We start from the raw sequence: 17,263 nt of genomic DNA on the forward strand, positions 1-17,263 counted from the left end.
CAAAGTTAGTTAGGCCTATGCTCAGGAATGAACAAGGACAGCTTGGAGATTAGAAGCAAGATGGAGTTTGTTAAGTCAGATCTCTCACTGTCATAATTTTCTCAGTTATAATTTTTGCAAAGGTGGTTTCACCATGCAACATGTAGTGTTATTTTTCCCATTTTATTTACTGGATTTCAATGAAAATCCCTGCTCTAAAGTTGGAGCCAGCATTGGAGTCCCCAGAGGGCTTGTTAAAACAGAGAAGGAGGCCCGGCACCGTAGCTCACGCCTGCAATCCCAATACTTTTGGAGGCCGAGGCGAGGACTGCTTGAGCTCAGGAGTTTGAGACCAGCCTAGGCCACACAGGGAGATCCAGTCTTCATAAAAAATTTAAACATTAGCTGTGTATGATCGTGCACGCCTGTAGTCCCATCTACCTGGTAGGCTGAGGCAGGAGGATAACTTGAGCCCGAGATGGAGGCTTCAGTGAGCTATGATCAGGCCACTGCACTCCAGCCTGGACAAAAGAACGAGACCCATCCCCCACCTCCTCCTCCCCCAAAAGTAGAGAAGGCTGAATCCCATCCCCAGAATTTCTGAGTCCTTAGATTTAAGTTGTTGCCCCAGAACTTGCATTTTCAGCCAGTCCCCAGGTGATGCGGCTGTTGCTGGTTTGAGAAGCCCTGAACGAGAGCGACATTTAATATTACTAAGCAAAGACCCCGCCCATTGGGTACTATCCCTATTTCCAGTGTGAATTTAGGTCTTTTAGGGGTGAAGCGGCTTGCCGATGCCCACACGCGCAGGAAGAGCACGGCCTGGGCCTTTGGTGGGCGGGGTTTAGCGCTAGCGGCCGCAGGCTCGGGAGCGGCCCCTTTAAGGGGAAGGCCCGAGGGCTGCAGGCGGCGGCGGTGGAGACTTGGCAAGGTCCGTTCTCCTTCCGGTCCTGGATCCCCAGCCTGACGAGAGGTTGGGCAGAAACTCGCGACCCCCAGACCCTGCCTGTGCACCGGCGGCTGGCGCCAGGCCAATGACAGTCTGGGAGAGCGCGACTCTCCCGGCCGCCTGGGTGGGGGCCGGAACTTCCTGTGCTGCAGCCTCGCCGGTCATTTCCCGGCAGGGAGGCTGAGTCCTAAGCAGCTGGGGACCCCGGGCTGGGGGCGGGGCGGGTGCGGCTGCGCCCCTGAAGCTGCTGCGCCGGCTTTCCCGGACCGTGCCAGGGACAGTGAGGCCGGGGACCCCCTCTGCGCCTTTGCACCAGCCGTGACCCCTTGCAACGGGGGTGCCCGGCGGAGCTGCGCGCTCTCAGCGCCCCCAGAGCCTGCGCCCCGGGCGCCGCGCGCATTTTGCACGGGGGAGACTGAGGCTAGGAGTGCGACCCTCAACCCGGGGTCACACCTCGCCTGGGGCACGGCCAGGTGGGTGGTAGCCTGAGGCTGCGAGACCCCCTTCTCCTGCCCCGTGGTCGCCCGCACCGTGGGGCCCTGCTCTGACCACAGACTCCGATGGCGGAGGCGGCCCTGCGGGATCCCGCGCAGGTGAGTGCTTGGGCGTTAGGCCCTCCGCTGTCGGCCCCCCACCCTCCTGTTCCCGGCGTTGAGACGCAAAAGATGGCTTTGTTCTAGGACTTTTCACCTTTTCCATTTCCTTGCTTTTGAGTCAGGGGACCCTGGAAAGGAGTCGTTCCCAGCTAGGATCCTGAATCAGGGCAGGGTTTATATAGAGTGGCTTCCGTTTCTGAAATGTAATGGGGATGAAGGGAGAAAGGGCTTTGTAGGCACAGGAACCAGCATACGCAAAAGCTTGGGGGGTGGGGTTGGGCACGGTGTGGAGACTGAGTTGGGAGTGTTCAAGGAACCCCACCCAGGTCACTGTTATGTCTGCTGGAACCAGAGAGCAGGTGGGCTGAAGACCTGGGCCTCTGTTTTGAGGGTGTTAGGAGCCATGGAAGGTTTAGGGCAGAGGAGGAAGATGTTGTGACTCAGGTCTTAACAGGCTCCCTGTGGATGCAGAGTGGAGAACTGCATGGGGGTGGGCCGGAGGCGGGGAAGCCAAGGAGTAGCCTAATGGAATAGCCCAGGCCAGTGCTGCTGCTGTCCGGACCAGAGTGGGGACTGGAGGTAGAGGACGTGATTGGGAACTTGATGCCTTTTAAGTCAAGCTGAACACATTTTCCGATGTGGAGGGTGAAAAAGACGAGAGAAGAATCCATGGTTTTTGGTTTGGTGAATCCAGCTTCATGAACTGAGAAGTTGGTTGTGGGAGGAATTTTCCGTGGAAGCGGTAGAAGTTAGGTTTCGGCCAGGTTGAGCCTGTGATTTCCCAGAGACTCCCAAATGGAGTTGAAGAGCGGGCAGCTAAACACTCAGGGTGTTCTGAGGGAGTTGTTAAGGTTATGAGAGACTGGATATTCATGAGAACAATGGCCAGATGATGTGTACAAATAGAACTCTGCCCCAGAACCTGCCCAGGAAACCAACCCCCTTATCTACAATAAACAACCCATACAGCAGGAAGCCAGCCTGCTGTCTGTCAAACCCACAGGAAGCCAGATTGCTATCTGAACTGACAATCCAGGAAGTTAAAACACTAACTTCTGTAATGAGCAGTCCCAAATGGCCAGGGTTTGATTAATCACAGACAGCTTTCCTAATGTTTGCTCCTGCTTCTGATTTAAGACCAGCCAGAGAAAGGCAGATACGCACCCTAACCAATCACATAGGATGCCCACTTCTAGGTCACCCACCTACGAACAGGAGCCTCCAACCAGGGCATGCCTGAAGCCTTCCTTCTCTTTCGCTATAAAACTTTCCCACTCCCAGCTTGCGTTGAGTCTCTCTTGCTTTGAGTAAGTAGCTTTGGCTTTTCTCATTTCATTGGTCTTTGTTTATTTCAACTGTTAGAAACATCCAAAATGTGCCATCTGGTGTGTGGACGGGAGCGTAGCTGTGTGTCAGATTTAGGAGGTGAAACTCCAGGTCATGGTGACAATGATGTTAAAAAAAAAAAAGAGGAAGGTGGGGCTGGAAAACTGAGAGCAGGGTTCTTGCTTGGGGACCGTGGCCTGTTTGGCATCATAAAGACAGGTGAGGAACAGTAGTGGTCATGGTGGTGGTGGTGGGGGCTCTGTGTGGGTGTATCAGAGGGTCTGGCAGGTGGCCAGATCATCCCAAAGAGTGTAGACGTGAATGAGATGGATGCTGAGGCTTAGCAGTAGAGGAGGTAATATTGCAGTGAGGCCTGGGCTGGTGCTTACACACTCACCTATGTTCTCACCAGGCTTCTGTGGTGACCCTTGATGGGGTTTGTCCTCAGGCTGGGGAATTAACTTGGGGCAAGAGGGGTCAATTGGCAGAGTTTCTGGCCTTGGGTGGGGGTAGGATGGCCAGAGAGGTTGGCTTTTTTTTTTTATTTTTTCAATAAGTGTGAGTGATGACACGGTCAGAATGTGCAACAAAGAAGGCCAAGGGTATGTGACATCCATGTGTGCCGTGGGTGGCTTAGGTTGAAGCCAGGCCAGGGGAGCTGGGGGGCTCCAAGGCAAGGGTGGAGCACTCCCTCTCCCTGTTACCTGGGTGTTGCCCTTGGCAGTGGAGGCCATCAAAGATCTGGGGCAGACTGGGATGGTGGCCGTGTTTGCCAGGTACTCTCTGGATGCTGTGTGCAGAGTGACACATGGGAGCCTGTGGAGATGGCTATGATAGGGACCAGGATGGGGAGAGGGTGGCAGTGGCAATGGGAGGCTGTGGTGAGGTCTGGAGCTGTGAGGATGGTGCAGTCCAGAGTGAAATGCACGTGGGAGGGAGTGTGAGCTGTTTACCCCAGGGCTCTGGACTGGGGTTTAAGGGAGAGAAGTCCACATCTGTATCTGAGAAGTGTGACACTAGGGGAAGAGGCTCCCAGAAGAGGGAGTTGGGCCATGGACTTCAGGCGCAGAGCTTGGAGGGAGCCTCTCTGTCCCCTGCCTGTTGCTGCTCTGGGCTGACACAGTGGTCACATGAGGTGCCCACAGAACTAGGGCCTACTGCCTCCTGGAGCTGTGGAGCTGGGGAGGAGAGTGAGCAGGGGATGGACAGCGAGTCCCAAGGACAGAGACTGATCATGGAACAAACTGTCCCCATCATGGCAGGGCTGCGTGACCTTTGAGGACGTGACCATTTACTTCTCCCAGGAGGAGTGGGGGCTCCTCGATGAGGCTCAGAGACTCCTGTACTGCGATGTGATGCTGGAAAACTTTGCACTTATAGCCTCGCTGGGTAAGGCTGTCACCCCTACCCTGGTGTCCCGAGCTCATCTCTGCCTGTCCCCTTTGCCCAAGAAACGGCTCTTTCCTTCCCACAGCCAGACCACTGGCACTGCTTCCATCCCCGCTTTCCTGGTATGTGTGTTGTGGCTTCTGGGGCTAAGCTATGTACATTGTTCCCTCCTCTCCCTGAGCAGCCCCCACACCTGCTGCCTGAAGACTTGCAGGGAAGCTCCAGGCATGAGGGGTCTTGCAGTCAGCTGCGTGGCTCCCTCTGACTTGGCCATTCCCTCCTGGGTGATTATCCAGATCTGACAGTTCTGTGGTTTAATTTTTTTTTTTTTTTTTTGAGATGGAGTCTCACTCTGTCACCCAGGCTGGAGTGCAGTGGCCGGATCTCAGCTCACTGCAAGCTCTGCCTCCCAGGTTTACGCCATTCTCCGGCCTCAGCCTCCCGAGTAGCCGGGACTACAGGCGCCCGCCACCTCGCCCAGCTAGTTTTTTGTATTTTTTAGTAGAGACGGGGTTTCACCGTGTTAGCCAGGATGGTCTCGATCTCCTGACCTAGTGATCCGCCCGTCTCGGCCTCCCAAAGTGCTGGGATTAAAGGCTTGAGCCACTGCGCCCGGCCAGTTCTCTGGTTTAAATTCTGTGCCTTTCCTCTTGCTAATATTTCCTTAGCCAGACTGTGCCAGGAATTCCAATCACTGACGTGGTTACCTCTTGCCACGACCACCCGATGTCCCTGTGTCATACGGAGTTTCCTGTCCTGTAGTCTGTCATGGGGTAGTTCAACTGGGCAGGTGCTGGCCACTCACCCACTCTGTCTTTCCCTTAGGACTTATATCTTTCAGGTCCCACATCGTTTCCCAGCTGGAGATGGGGAAAGAGCCCTGGGTGCCTGACAGTGTGGATATGACATCAGCCATGGCCAGAGGGGCTTATGGCAGGCCTGGTTCTGGTAAGCAGTGACGGGAGCTGGGGGAGGATGTGACACCACCACTGTGTTTACATCATACCAGCATCTTCTCTCCTATTCATCATCATTTGATACCAAAGCCAGTAGCCAGACCACATCTCTGCTTTTCCTTCCCCGTGCTTGACACATTATCCACTTACCATTGCTATTCTGAGTTGGACCTCTTGCCTATGCCCCACCTTTCTGGCCTCCGTTTCTCTCTTTCAGCTTCCTCTGCAGCACTTTCCAACACTGGCCTACGCTTAATATGTTGTGAGATACATGCTTTTCCTTGATGTGCTTGAACACCAGCTACTCAGTTGCAGGTTTTACTGGGTCTAGATGCTCGCACTGCATAGCCCTCACAGGTTACCAGCAGCCCAGGCCCTGCCAAAAGGCCTTTAAAGAGACGTGAGTGGGAGACCTTGGCTTTCTGCCCAATACTTTCTGCCATCCTTGTGTCTCTGGTCCTGATAAGGCCTCCTGTATTTTGTGACCTGGCCAGGCACAGTATGGCAGAGCAGATTATTCCTTACCCTGACCTGAGCCTTCTTGTGTTGTCAACAATCCCATGGACTCATTCTTAGGTCAGCCAAGCATAGGTGATGGGGGTCTTTCCTTCTATTAAAGTTTATACGAACTTCACTAGCATTTCTCTGCTTTCAGATTTTTGCCGTGGAACAGAGGGCAAGGACTTACCTTCTGAGCATAATGTTTCTGTAGAAGGAGTGGCACAGGACAGGAGTCCCGAGGCAACTCTGTGCCCCCAGAAGACCTGCCCCTGTGACATATGTGGCCTACGTTTGAAAGATATTTTGCATTTGGCTGAACACCAGACAACACATCCCAGGCAGAAACCATTTCTGTGTGAGGCATATGTGAAAGGCTCTGAGTTCAGTGCAAACCTTCCCCAGAGGCAGGTGCAGCAGAACATACACAACCCTATCAGAAGGGAGGAGGACCAGGCTTTGCCTATAAAGACCTGGGGAGACCACACATCAGATCAGCTTTCCACCTGCAGGGAGGGCGGGGAGGACTTTGTGGCCACAGCAGGGTTTCTGCAGTGTGAGGTCACTCCCAGCGATGGGGAGCCGCACAAGGCCACCGAAAGTATGGTGGATTTTCACATTGCACTAAGGCATAACAAGTGCTGTGACTCTGGGGATGCCTTCAGTGACAAATCCACTCTTGTTCAGCACCAGAGAATCCACAGCAGAGAAAGGCCTTATGAATGCAGCAAATGTGGAATCTTCTTCACTTACGCCGCTGACCTCACTCAACACCAGAAAGTTCACAATAGAGGAAAACCGTATGAGTGCTGCGAATGTGGGAAATTTTTCAGCCAGCACTCTAGCCTTGTTAAACATCACAGGGTTCACACTGGTGAAAGCCCTCACGTGTGCGGTGACTGTGGGAAATTCTTCAGCCGAAGCTCCAACCTCATTCAGCATAAGAGGGTTCACACTGGTGAAAAGCCATATGAGTGCAGTGACTGTGGGAAGTTCTTCAGCCAGCGTTCCAACCTCATTCATCATAAGAGGGTTCATACAGGCAGAAGTGCCCATGAGTGCAGTGAATGTGGGAAATCCTTCAACTGCAACTCCAGCCTAATTAAACATTGGAGAGTTCACACTGGAGAAAGACCTTACAAGTGCAATGAATGTGGGAAATTCTTCAGCCACATCGCCAGCCTCATTCAACATCAGATAGTTCACACTGGTGAGCGGCCTCATGGGTGTGGTGAGTGTGGGAAAGCCTTCAGCCGAAGCTCTGACCTCATGAAACATCAGCGAGTTCACACTGGTGAACGGCCTTATGAGTGCAGTGAATGTGGGAAGTTGTTTAGCCAGAGCTCCAGCCTCAATAGCCATCGGAGACTTCACACTGGCGAACGGCCTTACCAGTGCAGTGAATGTGGGAAATTCTTCAACCAAAGCTCCAGCCTCCATAACCACCGGAGACTTCACACTGGCGAGCGGCCTTATGAGTGCAGCGAATGTGGGAAAACCTTCAGGCAGAGGTCCAATCTGAGGCAGCACCTGAAAGTTCACAAACCAGATAGGCCTTATGAATGCAGCGAATGTGGGAAAGCCTTCAACCAAAGGCCTACCCTCATTCGGCATCAGAAGATTCATACCAGAGAAAGGAGCATGGAGAATGTGCTCCTTCCCTGTTCAATGCAACAGCACACCCCAGAGATAAGCTCTGAGAACAGACCTTATGAGGGTGCTGTCAACTACAAGTTGAACTTTGTTCATCCAAGCACCCACCCTGAGGAGGTTCCCTAGGAATGCTAGCTCTGTTGGAAGCTTTCTGGGGACAAGTTACATTCTCTTACCATGGATTTTATCAGCGTTTTTTCACTGCTGGGGTTGTGATAGAAGCCATGTCAGCACCACACACTGCAGCTCTCTAGAGAATGTGTCCACCACTCCACTTTGCTCAGGGAAGGCAGACCTCTCCTCTCTCTTTCCAATCCCTAAAGGGAATAAGGAGTAGTCTGAAGTCGTGGGAAGATGTCATTCCCGCCCTGTGTGGCTGGTTTAGCTGTGGACATGACCAGCCTGTGGCTGTGAAGTCCTGAGCAGGGTTTTGCTGACAGCTTGTCCTAGAGAAGGTTTCCCTTTTTCTGGGACATTGTTGGTCTCATGCCTGTGAAGGATTTGTCCAGCCTTCATGTTACTCTGTACAACAACTTACCTCCTGTGCATCACCCTGGTTCATGCGATGATAACGGCCTTATGATAAAGCCGCCTTTAATCTTCCATGTTCTGATCACTGTGTGGGGTGGTTCAAGAACAGAGTTAAGATCTACCAGACTGAAGGGGTCTCCAGATTATCTTGGAGGGGACAGGCGGATGACAGAGAACAACTGTCAATCCAGACTTGGCCTCATTTGCATTGCCACCAAGGCCTCCTAGGAAAAAGTGTAGGAATTTATGGGTGTAATATTGTAGTCTAAATGGCATGAATCTGCCCCGAGGAGGGGGCAGGTGTGACAAACCCTAGTGCATGTGGGAACAGAGTGAATTGGGTCCCTTATTCCCAGGGGCTGCCCCATATTCCCCAACACTGTAAAGCAGATGCTGTTTAGCACCTGCCAAGGAGCCTTATGCCCTGAAGTTCAGCCTTAGGCAGGTATCTCTTAACTGTAAGACATACCAGGCCCAGTTGGGACCATAATTTGTACAGAAACACTGGATGTGATTAATAGGGAATAGGCGAGATTATAGCAAACCAGCAGAAATAGACCTGTTCTAAAGGTGCATCCATGAATGCTCCCTTGAATGTGGCTGTGCAGGATTCAGGGTTTGCAGAAATTCTCAGGACCTCTAGACCTCTGTCCTATGACTAATGTTACTGGCAGAGCAAATAATCTAAAGGTTTTGGTTTTGTGGGTTACCATCTCTGTGCTGTGCATCTCAAGGCCAGTGCTGTGCTAGCAGGAAAATAGGGACTGAGAAAAAAGCAGATCCTATACTATAGGGATTGTAGCATCTATGACATAGCCAGCCATTCTTTGCTCCCAAGGCAAGAAGAAAGAGATGGCAGAGTCAATATAGGGTTGCCAAATTGGATTTTCTAAAATGAGTAGGAGGTTGGATTTTTATGTGCAACAGTTTGTTTTAATGCTTTGTTGATACGTAATTGTCATGCAATAATTATACATATTTGTTAAGTTTTGTACATTTATTATGTACACTCAGGGAACCAATACCATAATCATGATAATGAACGTATCCATCACCTGCAGAGCTACCTCATGCCCCTTTACAGTCCCTCCTTGCCTTCCCCAGGAAACCATTGATTTACATTTTTTACTTTAGATTTGTTTGCCTTTTCTAGAATTAACACAATTGGAATCATAAAGTATTTATACTCTTTTTTTGGTCTGGTTTCTTTCATGCAGCGTAATTATCTTGAGAATCATCCATGCTGTGTGTATATATAGTTCATTCCTTTTACTACTGAGTAGTGCTATTCTGGGTGAGTGCACCATAGTTTTTTATGATTTATTTAAAAACGTTAAAAAAATCTGATGAAATACACTTAACATGAAATTTACTATCCTAACCATTTTTAGTGTATACTTCAATGGTATTAAGTAGATTTGTATTGTTGTGCAACCATCGCCACCATTTGTCTCCAGAACTCTTCAATCTTGCAAAACTGAAATTCTGTACTCATCAAGCAATAACTGCCCATTCTCCCTTCCCCAGCCCCTCAAAACCACCATTCTACTTTTTGTCTGTATGAATTTGACCACTCTAGGTACCTCATATAAGTAGAATAATAAGTATTTTTCTTTTTGTAACTAGCTTATTTCACACTTAGCATAATATCCTCAAGGTTCATCAATGTTGGAGCATATGTTAGAATTTCCTTTTTAAGGCTGATTAGTATTTCCTTGTATATGCTGCATTTTGCTTATCTATCATGTGTCAATGGATGCTTGGGTCGCCTCCACCTTTCACCTATTGCAAATAATGCTGCTTCAAACATGAGTGCACAAATATCTCTTCAAGACCCTGCTTTCAACTCTTTTGGGTATGTCCTCAGAAGGAGAATTACTAGATGATATAGTAAATCTATTTTTAGTTTTTTGAGGACTTGCCATACACTGTTTTCCACAGAGCTGCACCCTTTCACATTCTTACCAACAGTAAACAAAGTTTTAAATTTTTCAGGGCCAGGCGCAGTGGTTCACACTTGTAATCCCAGCACTTTGGGAGGTCGAGGTGGGTGGATCATGAGTTCAGGAGATCGAGATCATCCTGGCTAACACGGTGAAACCCCGTCTCTACTAAAAATACAAAAAATTAGTTGGATGTGGTGGTGGGCACCTGTAGTCCCAGCTACTTGGGAGGCTGAGGCAGGAGAATGGTGTGAACACAGGAGGCGGAGCTTGCAGTGAGCCAAGATCATGCCACTGCACTCCAGCCTGGGCAGCAGAGCGAGATTCCCTCTCAAAAAAAAAAAAAAAAAAATTTTTTTTTTCTACATCCTCACCAGCACTTGTTTTTGTTTTTGTTTTTGGTGATAGCCATTCTAATGGGTGTGAAGTAGTGTCTCATTTGATATGCTTTCCCTAATGATTTGTGACTTTAAGTATCATTTCATGTGCTTACTGGCCATTTGTATATCTTTGGAGAAATTTCTTTTTTTTTTTTTTTTTTGAGACGGAGTCTCTCGCTTCTGTCCTCCAGGGCTGGAGGCAGCGGCCTGATCTCAGCTCACTGCAGGCTCACTTCCCGGTTCACGCTTATTCTCCTGACTCAGGCCTCCAGGAGTAGCTAATCACAGGCGCCCACCACTCGGCCTCGGGCTAGTTTTTATTTTTTAGTAGAGACGGGTTTCACTCAGGTTGCCAGGAGGCCCCATCTCCTGACCCAGGATCCCGCCCTGCCTCGCCTCCCAAAAGTGCTGGGATTACAGGCTTGAGCCATCAGCTACCGGGGTCGGTGAAATTTCTATCTCAAGTATTTTTTTTTTTTTTCCACTCACCCCTCCTTATCTCCATTTTTGAACTGGGTTGTTTTGTTGTTGAGTTTTACAACTTTTCTGTACATTCTGAGTACTAATCCCTTATCAGATATTTTCTCCCATTCTGTGGACCTTTTTACTCTGTTCATAGTGTCTGATTAGAAAATTTTAAATTTTCATCAGGTTCAATTTGTCTATGTTTTCTTTTGGTGTCTTTGCTTTTGGTGTCATATCTAAGGAACCATTGCCACCTATGTCTCTAAGAGTTTTAGCTCTTACATCTAGGTCTTTGATTCATTTTGAGTCACTTTTTGGAGTTAATTTTTGTATATGGTGTTAGGTAAGGGTCCAGATTCATTGTTTTGCATGTGGATATCCCATTTTCCTAACACCATTTGTTCAAAAGACTGTCTTTTCCCCATTGGTTGGTCTTGGCACCCCTGTCAAAAATCATTTGAGCATATATGTGAGGGTTTACTTCTGGGCTCCATTTTATTCTATTGGTGTGTTTGTCTGTCCTTATACCAGTTTCATGCTGTTTTGATTATTGTAGCTTTGTAGTAAGTTTTAAAATTAGGAAGTGTGAGACCTTCAACTTTGTTCTTTTTCAATATTCTTTTGGCTGTGCAGAGTCCCTGGAGATTCCATATTAATTTTAGAATGGATCTTTATATTTCTGCACAAGATATTACTGGGATTTTAGTAGGGATTCCATTAAATCTATAGATCACTTTGGGTGGTATTGACATCTTAATAATATTGTTACCCAATCTGTGAATATGGAATTTCATTCCATTTATTTATGTCTTTGTTTTCTTTCACGAGTGATTTGTACTTTTCATTGTACAAGTTTTCACCTCCTTGGTTAATTCCTAAGCATTCTATTACTTTTGATGCTAATGTAAATGGAACTGTTTTCATGATTTCCTTTTCGGATTGTTCATTGTTAGTGTATGGAAATGTAAGTCATTTTTCTGTGTTGATTTTTTTATCCTGCTAGTTTGCTGAATTCATTTATTAATTTTGACAGTCTCTGTGTGTGTGAAAACTTTAGAATTATCTACATGTAATATCACCTGTGATCAGAAATAATTTTACTTCTTCCTTTCCAATTTGGCTGCCTTTTACTTCTTTTCTTCCCTAATTACTCTGGCTAGGACTTACAGTACCATGTTGAACAGAAATAGAGAAAGAGGACATCTTTGCCTTGTTCCTGATCAGAAAGCTTTTGGTTTTTCACCATTGAGAATGATGTTAGCTATGGGTTTTTAATATCTGGCTTTTATTACGTTGACATAGTTTCCTTTTATTTCATTTTTTGGGTTTTTTTTTTTTTTTTACATGAAATGGTATTGAAGTTTTGTCAAATGCTTTTTCTGCATCAAAAGAGATGACTGGTTTTTTTCCTTTATTCTGTTAATATGGAATAGTGTATTGATTGTTTTTCATGCGTTGAACCATCCTTGCTTTCTAGAAATAAATCCCACTTGGGCATGGTGTATAATCCTTTTAACATGCTGCTTAATTTGGCTTGCTAATATTTGATTGAGGATTTTGGCATTAATGTTCATACAGGATATTGGTCTGTAGTTTTCTTATGTTTGTCTGGCTTTGGCATCAGGGCAATTCTGGCTTCATAAAATGAGTTAGGAAGTGTTCTCTCCTTCAGTTTTGTGGAAAATTTCAAGAAGGATTGGTGTTACTTCTTTAAGTGTAAAGTAGTATTCACCAGATAAGCTGTCAGGTCAGGGCTTTTGTGTTTTTCTTGTTGGGAGGTTTTTGATTGTCTATCTTTACTGTTGATAGGCCTATTCAAATTTTTCTTTTTTCTTTTCTTTTTCTTCTTCCTTTTCTTCTTATTCTTCTTCCTCTTCCTCTTCTTCTTCATCATTGAGAGAGACAGAGAGTGAGAGTCTCACTTTGTCACCCAGGCTGGAGTGCAGTGGCATGATCATGGCTCACTGCAGCCTCAAACTGCTGGGCTCAACGATCCTCCCACTTCAGCTTCCTGAGTAGCTGGGACTACAGGCATGCAACATCATATCCAGCTAATTTTTATTTTTATAGAGACAGGGTCTCTCTGTGTTGCCCAGGCCAGTCTCAAACTCCTAGGCTTAAGCATCCTCCTGCTTTGGTCTCCCAAAGTGCTAGGATCACTGGCATGAGCCATGGTACTCAGCCTTTTAGTTTTTCATGATTCAGTCTTAGTAGATTTTGTGTTTCACAGAATATATCCATTCTAGGGCATCCAATTTGTTGGCATACAATTGTTCATAGCTCTCTTGGAATTTTTAAAATTTATATAGACTCTATCATAGTGCCTTCATTTTAATTTCTAATTTTATTAATTTGAATATTCTTTTTGTTTTTTAGTCATTTCTAACTAAAATTTCTCTATTGCTTTTATATTCTCTGGTTATCTCTGCTCTAATCTTTATTATTTCCTTCCTCCTGCTAGCTTTTTGGCTTAGTGTTTGTTTGTTTGTTTTTTTTCTGAGACAGCCTTGCTCTGTCACCCAGGCTGGAGTGCAGTGGCACGATCTTGGCTCATGGCAACCTCCACCTCCCAGGTTCAAGTGATTCTCCTGCCTCAGCCTCCTGAGTAGCTGGGATTACAGGTGCGCCCGGCTAATTTTTGTATTTTTAGTAGAGACAGGGTTTCACCATGTTGGTCAGACTGGTCTCGAACTCCTGACCTCATGATCTGCCTGCCTTGGCCTTCTAAAGTGCTGGGATTACAGGCCTGAGCCACCGCGCCTGGCCTGTTGTTCTTAAGTTTCTTAAGTTATAAAGTTTTTCTTAAGTTTTTTTAAGTTGTAAAGTTAGATTTTTGATTTGAGATCTTTCTTCTGTTTTAATATAATCTTTGTAGCTATAAATTTCTTCCTTAGGCACTGCTTTTGTTGTATCCTACAAGTTTTTGTATATTGTTTTCATTTTCTTTTATCTCCATTTTATAATTTCCTTTGTGATTTCTTTGATATAATGATTATTTAAGAATGTCATTTACTTTCTACAAATTTGTGAATTTTCATGTTTTCTTAACTTTATCCTCTTGTGATCAGGGATTTTATATGATATATATCTTTTAAAATCTATTGATCCTTAATTTATGGCCTAACATGGTCTATTTTGGAGCATATCCCATGTGCAAGTATATTCTATTGTTATCGTGTATTCTATATATTTTCTGTTAGATCTAATTGGCTTATTGTATTGTTCAAGTCCTCTGTTTCCTTATTGGCCTTCTGATTGTTTTATTATTGAGAGTGGGTCATTGAAATCTCTATTGTTGTAGAACTGTCTATTTCTTCTGTTAATTTTGTCCATTTTTGCTTTGTATATTTTGATGGTCTGTTATTAGGTATATAAATGCTTATAATTGTTATATGTCCTTGCTGTCTTGAATCTTAATATGTAATGTCTCTGTCTTATGGAACCTCATTTTGATTTAAGGTCCATTTTGTTTGGTACCAGTATGTCCATCCCTGCTTTCTTTTGGTTACTATTTGCATGGAATATCTTTTTCCATTCTTTTACTTTCAATCTATTTGTGTCTTTGGATCTAAAATGAAACTTAGTAGACAGCATATAGTTGGATCATGGGTGTTTTTTGTTGTTGTTATTTGTTTGTTTTTTAACCCATTCTGCCAGTTACTGTGTTTTGCTCTGAGGATTTAATCCAGTTATATTTAAAGTAATTACTGATAAGGAGGGACTTACTTCAGTCATTTTGCTATTTATTTACTATGTGATTTTAGCTTTTTTGTCCCTTATTTCCTATATTACTCTCTATTTTGTGTGTTTGATTTTTCAAATGTGAAACATTTTTATTTCATTCTCATTTCATTTTGTGTATATTCCATAATGATTTTCTTTGTCGTGACCACAGAGATTACATTTCACATCCTAGATTTGTAATACTCTGATTTGAACTTTTACCAGCTTACCATTAATAACACAGAAAAACTCTGATCTTATACAACTCCATCCCCAACACTTTTAGATAGTAATGTCATAAAATTACCTCTTTATACATTGTGTGTCCAAAAACATAGATTAATAATTTTTTAATGCATTCATCTCTTAAATCACGTAAAAAACAAAAAGTGGAGTACAAACCAAAGTTACAATAATATGAACTTTAAAATTTTTCCAGGTATTTGCCTTTACTAGAGATCCTTATTTCTTCTCATGGCACTGAGTTATTGTCTAGTGTCCTTTCATTTCAACTGAAAGGACTCCCTTTAGCATTTCTTGCAGAGCAGTTCTCTTGGTAACACATTCCCTCAATTGGGAATGTCTTCACTTCTCCCTCAGTTTTGGTGGATAGTTTTGTCAGATTTAGGAGTCTTGGCTGTCAGTTCTTTTCTTTTAGCACTTTGAACATGTCAGCCCACTGCCTTCTGCCTTCTGCCCTCTAAGGTTTCTGATGAGAAATCTGATAATCTTAGTAAGTATCCCTTGAATGTAATGAGTCACTTCTTTTTTGCTGCTTTCAGTATTTTCTTTATGTCTCTGTCTTGACAATTTGATTATAATGTGTCTCAGCATGAGTCTCTTTGAATTCATCCTTCTTGGAGCTCATTGAGCTTCTTGGGTGTTTATATTTATGTCTTTTTACATCTGTGTAGTGCGGGTACAAAAAAAAAAAGTCATCAAATTTGGGTAGTTTTGGCCATTTCTTAAAAATAGTCCCTCTTCCTCCTTGTTTCTGTCTTTCCTCTGGCACTCCCACCTTTTCTTCTATTAGTTGCATGTGGGTTTTTGTCTGTTACAAATTGAGCTACTGTAACCATTAGTGTATAGGTCTTTGTGTGGAAATATTCTTTCTCTTGTGTTATTATCTAAAAGTGCAATGCCTTTGTTGCAGGGCAGGTGAATATTTTACATTTTAGGAAACTGCCAAATTGTGTTCTAAAATTATTACACCATTTTACATCCCCTGGGATGTAAAATTTAAAATAAATATAGGGATGTATATTTATTTAAAATTTATTAAAATATTAAATATTAAAATAAAAATTTAAAAATAAATATAGGGATATATATTTCTTTTTCTTTTTTTTTTTTCTTTTTTTTTTTTGAGACGGAGTCTGGCTCTGTTGCCCAGGCTGGAGTGCAGTGGCCGGATCTCAGCTCACTGCAAGCCCCACCTCCGGGGTTCACACCATTCTCCTGCCTCAGCCTCCCAAGCAGTTGCCAGAGGCACGCCACCTCGGGCCTCGGGCTAATTTTTTTTTTTTATTTTAGTAGAGACGGGTTTCACCAGGCCAGGATGGTCTCTCGACCCCTGACCTCGGTGGATCCGGCCTGGCCTCGCCTCCCTGGATTACAGGCTTGAGCCACCGCTACCGCCGAGAGAGTATTTATTTTTTCTTTTTTTTTTTTTTTTTTTTTTTTTGAGATCGGAGGTCTCGCTTCTGTCAGCCCCAGGCTGGAGTGGCTTGATTCTCGCTCACTGCAAGCCTGGCCTGGTTCACGCCATTCTCTGCCTCTTTGTTCGAGTAGCTGGGATTCACACCACTCGCTGTTTTGTATCTTTTAGTAGAGACGGTTTCATCGTGTTAGCCAGGATGGTCTCGGATCTCCCTGACCTCGCGTGATCCTACTGGCTTCGGCCTCCCAGTGCTGATTACAGGTTTGAGCCACTGCCTCGCCATATTTATTTTTCTTAAGTGAACTTTAGTGGTTTGTGTCTTCAAAGAGAGTTTGTCTATTTCGAGCCATTTTGCAGATTTCTATTGGCATAAATGGTATAATCCCCCATGAAATTGCATCCCTGATTGTGAGCAAGAGTTCCAGTTTTGTCACATAATCACCAACAATTGCTATGATCTGTGTTTTTAATGTTCATAATGCTATTAGGGATGGAGTAATAATATCTCATTGTAGTTTTTTTTTTTTTTTTTTTTTTTTGAGACGGAGTCTCGCTCTACCGCCCAGGCTGGAGTGCAGTGGCCGGAGCTCAGCTCACTGCAAGCTCCGCCTCCCGGGTTCACGCCATTCTCCTGCCTCAGCCTCCCGAGTAGCTGGGACTACAGGCGCCCGCCACCGCGCCCGGCTAGTTTTTTGTATTTTTTAGTAGAGATGGGGTTTCACCGTGTTAGCCAGGATGGTCTCGATCTCCTGACCTTGTGATCCGCCCGTCTCGGCCTCCCAAAGTGCTGGGATTACAGGCTTGAGCCACCGCGCCCAGCCTGTCATTGTAGTTTTAACTTGCATTTCTCTGAGGGTTTATGATTTTGAGCATATTTTAAATCATATTTTTATTTGCCACCCATATAACTTCTATGGTAAAATGTCTACTCATATCTCTTGCCTATTTTAAAAGTAAATATTAGTTGATATTGAACTAGTAAAGACATTTTTTGGAACTGCAGTTATTCATCGATAAGTAACTGCAGTGACTTATTTGTTTTATAGGGTAATTTTGAATATTGGAAGAATATTTCCTCAAAATTTTGTGCTGTTCACAATGGAAAACTAGAGACATGAAACATTTTTAAGTTTAATCTGAATGATTAACATATTCTCTACTTTTTTAAGTCTACATGGCCAATAAAACAACAGATCAACTTCTGGTTTGTAGTGT

At 45.0% G+C, this 17,263-nt stretch overlaps 1 protein-coding gene across 2 annotated transcripts; it reads left to right on the forward strand.

The window, feature by feature from the left end:
* Window positions 1-829: 829 nt before the first annotated feature.
* On the forward strand, window positions 830-9,068 carry ZNF792 (zinc finger protein 792). 2 transcript variants are annotated; one of them, XM_031659664.1, is made up of 4 exons: window positions 830-910; window positions 4,113-4,239; window positions 5,065-5,187; window positions 5,851-7,986. In XM_031659664.1, exons 2-4 carry the CDS (start codon window positions 4,206-4,208, stop codon window positions 7,470-7,472), a joined length of 1,779 nt encoding a protein of 592 aa, XP_031515524.1. In that variant the 5' UTR covers window positions 830-910; window positions 4,113-4,205; the 3' UTR covers window positions 7,473-7,986. The 2 variants fall into 2 exon arrangements, with proteins under 2 accessions (XP_031515524.1, XP_003915364.1); XM_003915315.4 differs by lacking the exon at window positions 830-910 and adding an exon at window positions 921-1,521 and having other exon boundaries at window positions 5,851-9,068.
* The last annotated feature ends 8,195 nt before the right edge of the window (window positions 9,069-17,263 follow it).

Source organism: Papio anubis, chromosome 20 (genome assembly GCF_008728515.1).
Source record: "Papio anubis isolate 15944 chromosome 20, Panubis1.0, whole genome shotgun sequence".
In the NCBI taxonomy this organism is placed as follows: domain Eukaryota; kingdom Metazoa; phylum Chordata; class Mammalia; order Primates; family Cercopithecidae; genus Papio; species Papio anubis.

Excerpts from the sequence above, each read along its gene's own strand:
- ZNF792 (XM_003915315.4), top strand. The coding sequence starts at position 1,489 with ATGGCGGAGGCGGCCCTGCGGGATCCCGCGCAG. Across the intron at positions 1,522-4,112 it reads CCCTGCGGGATCCCGCGCAG|GGCTGCGTGACCTTTGAGGA; the intron begins GTGAGTGCTTGG and ends CCATCATGGCAG. Across the intron at positions 4,240-5,064 it reads TGCACTTATAGCCTCGCTGG|GACTTATATCTTTCAGGTCC; the intron begins GTAAGGCTGTCA and ends TCTTTCCCTTAG.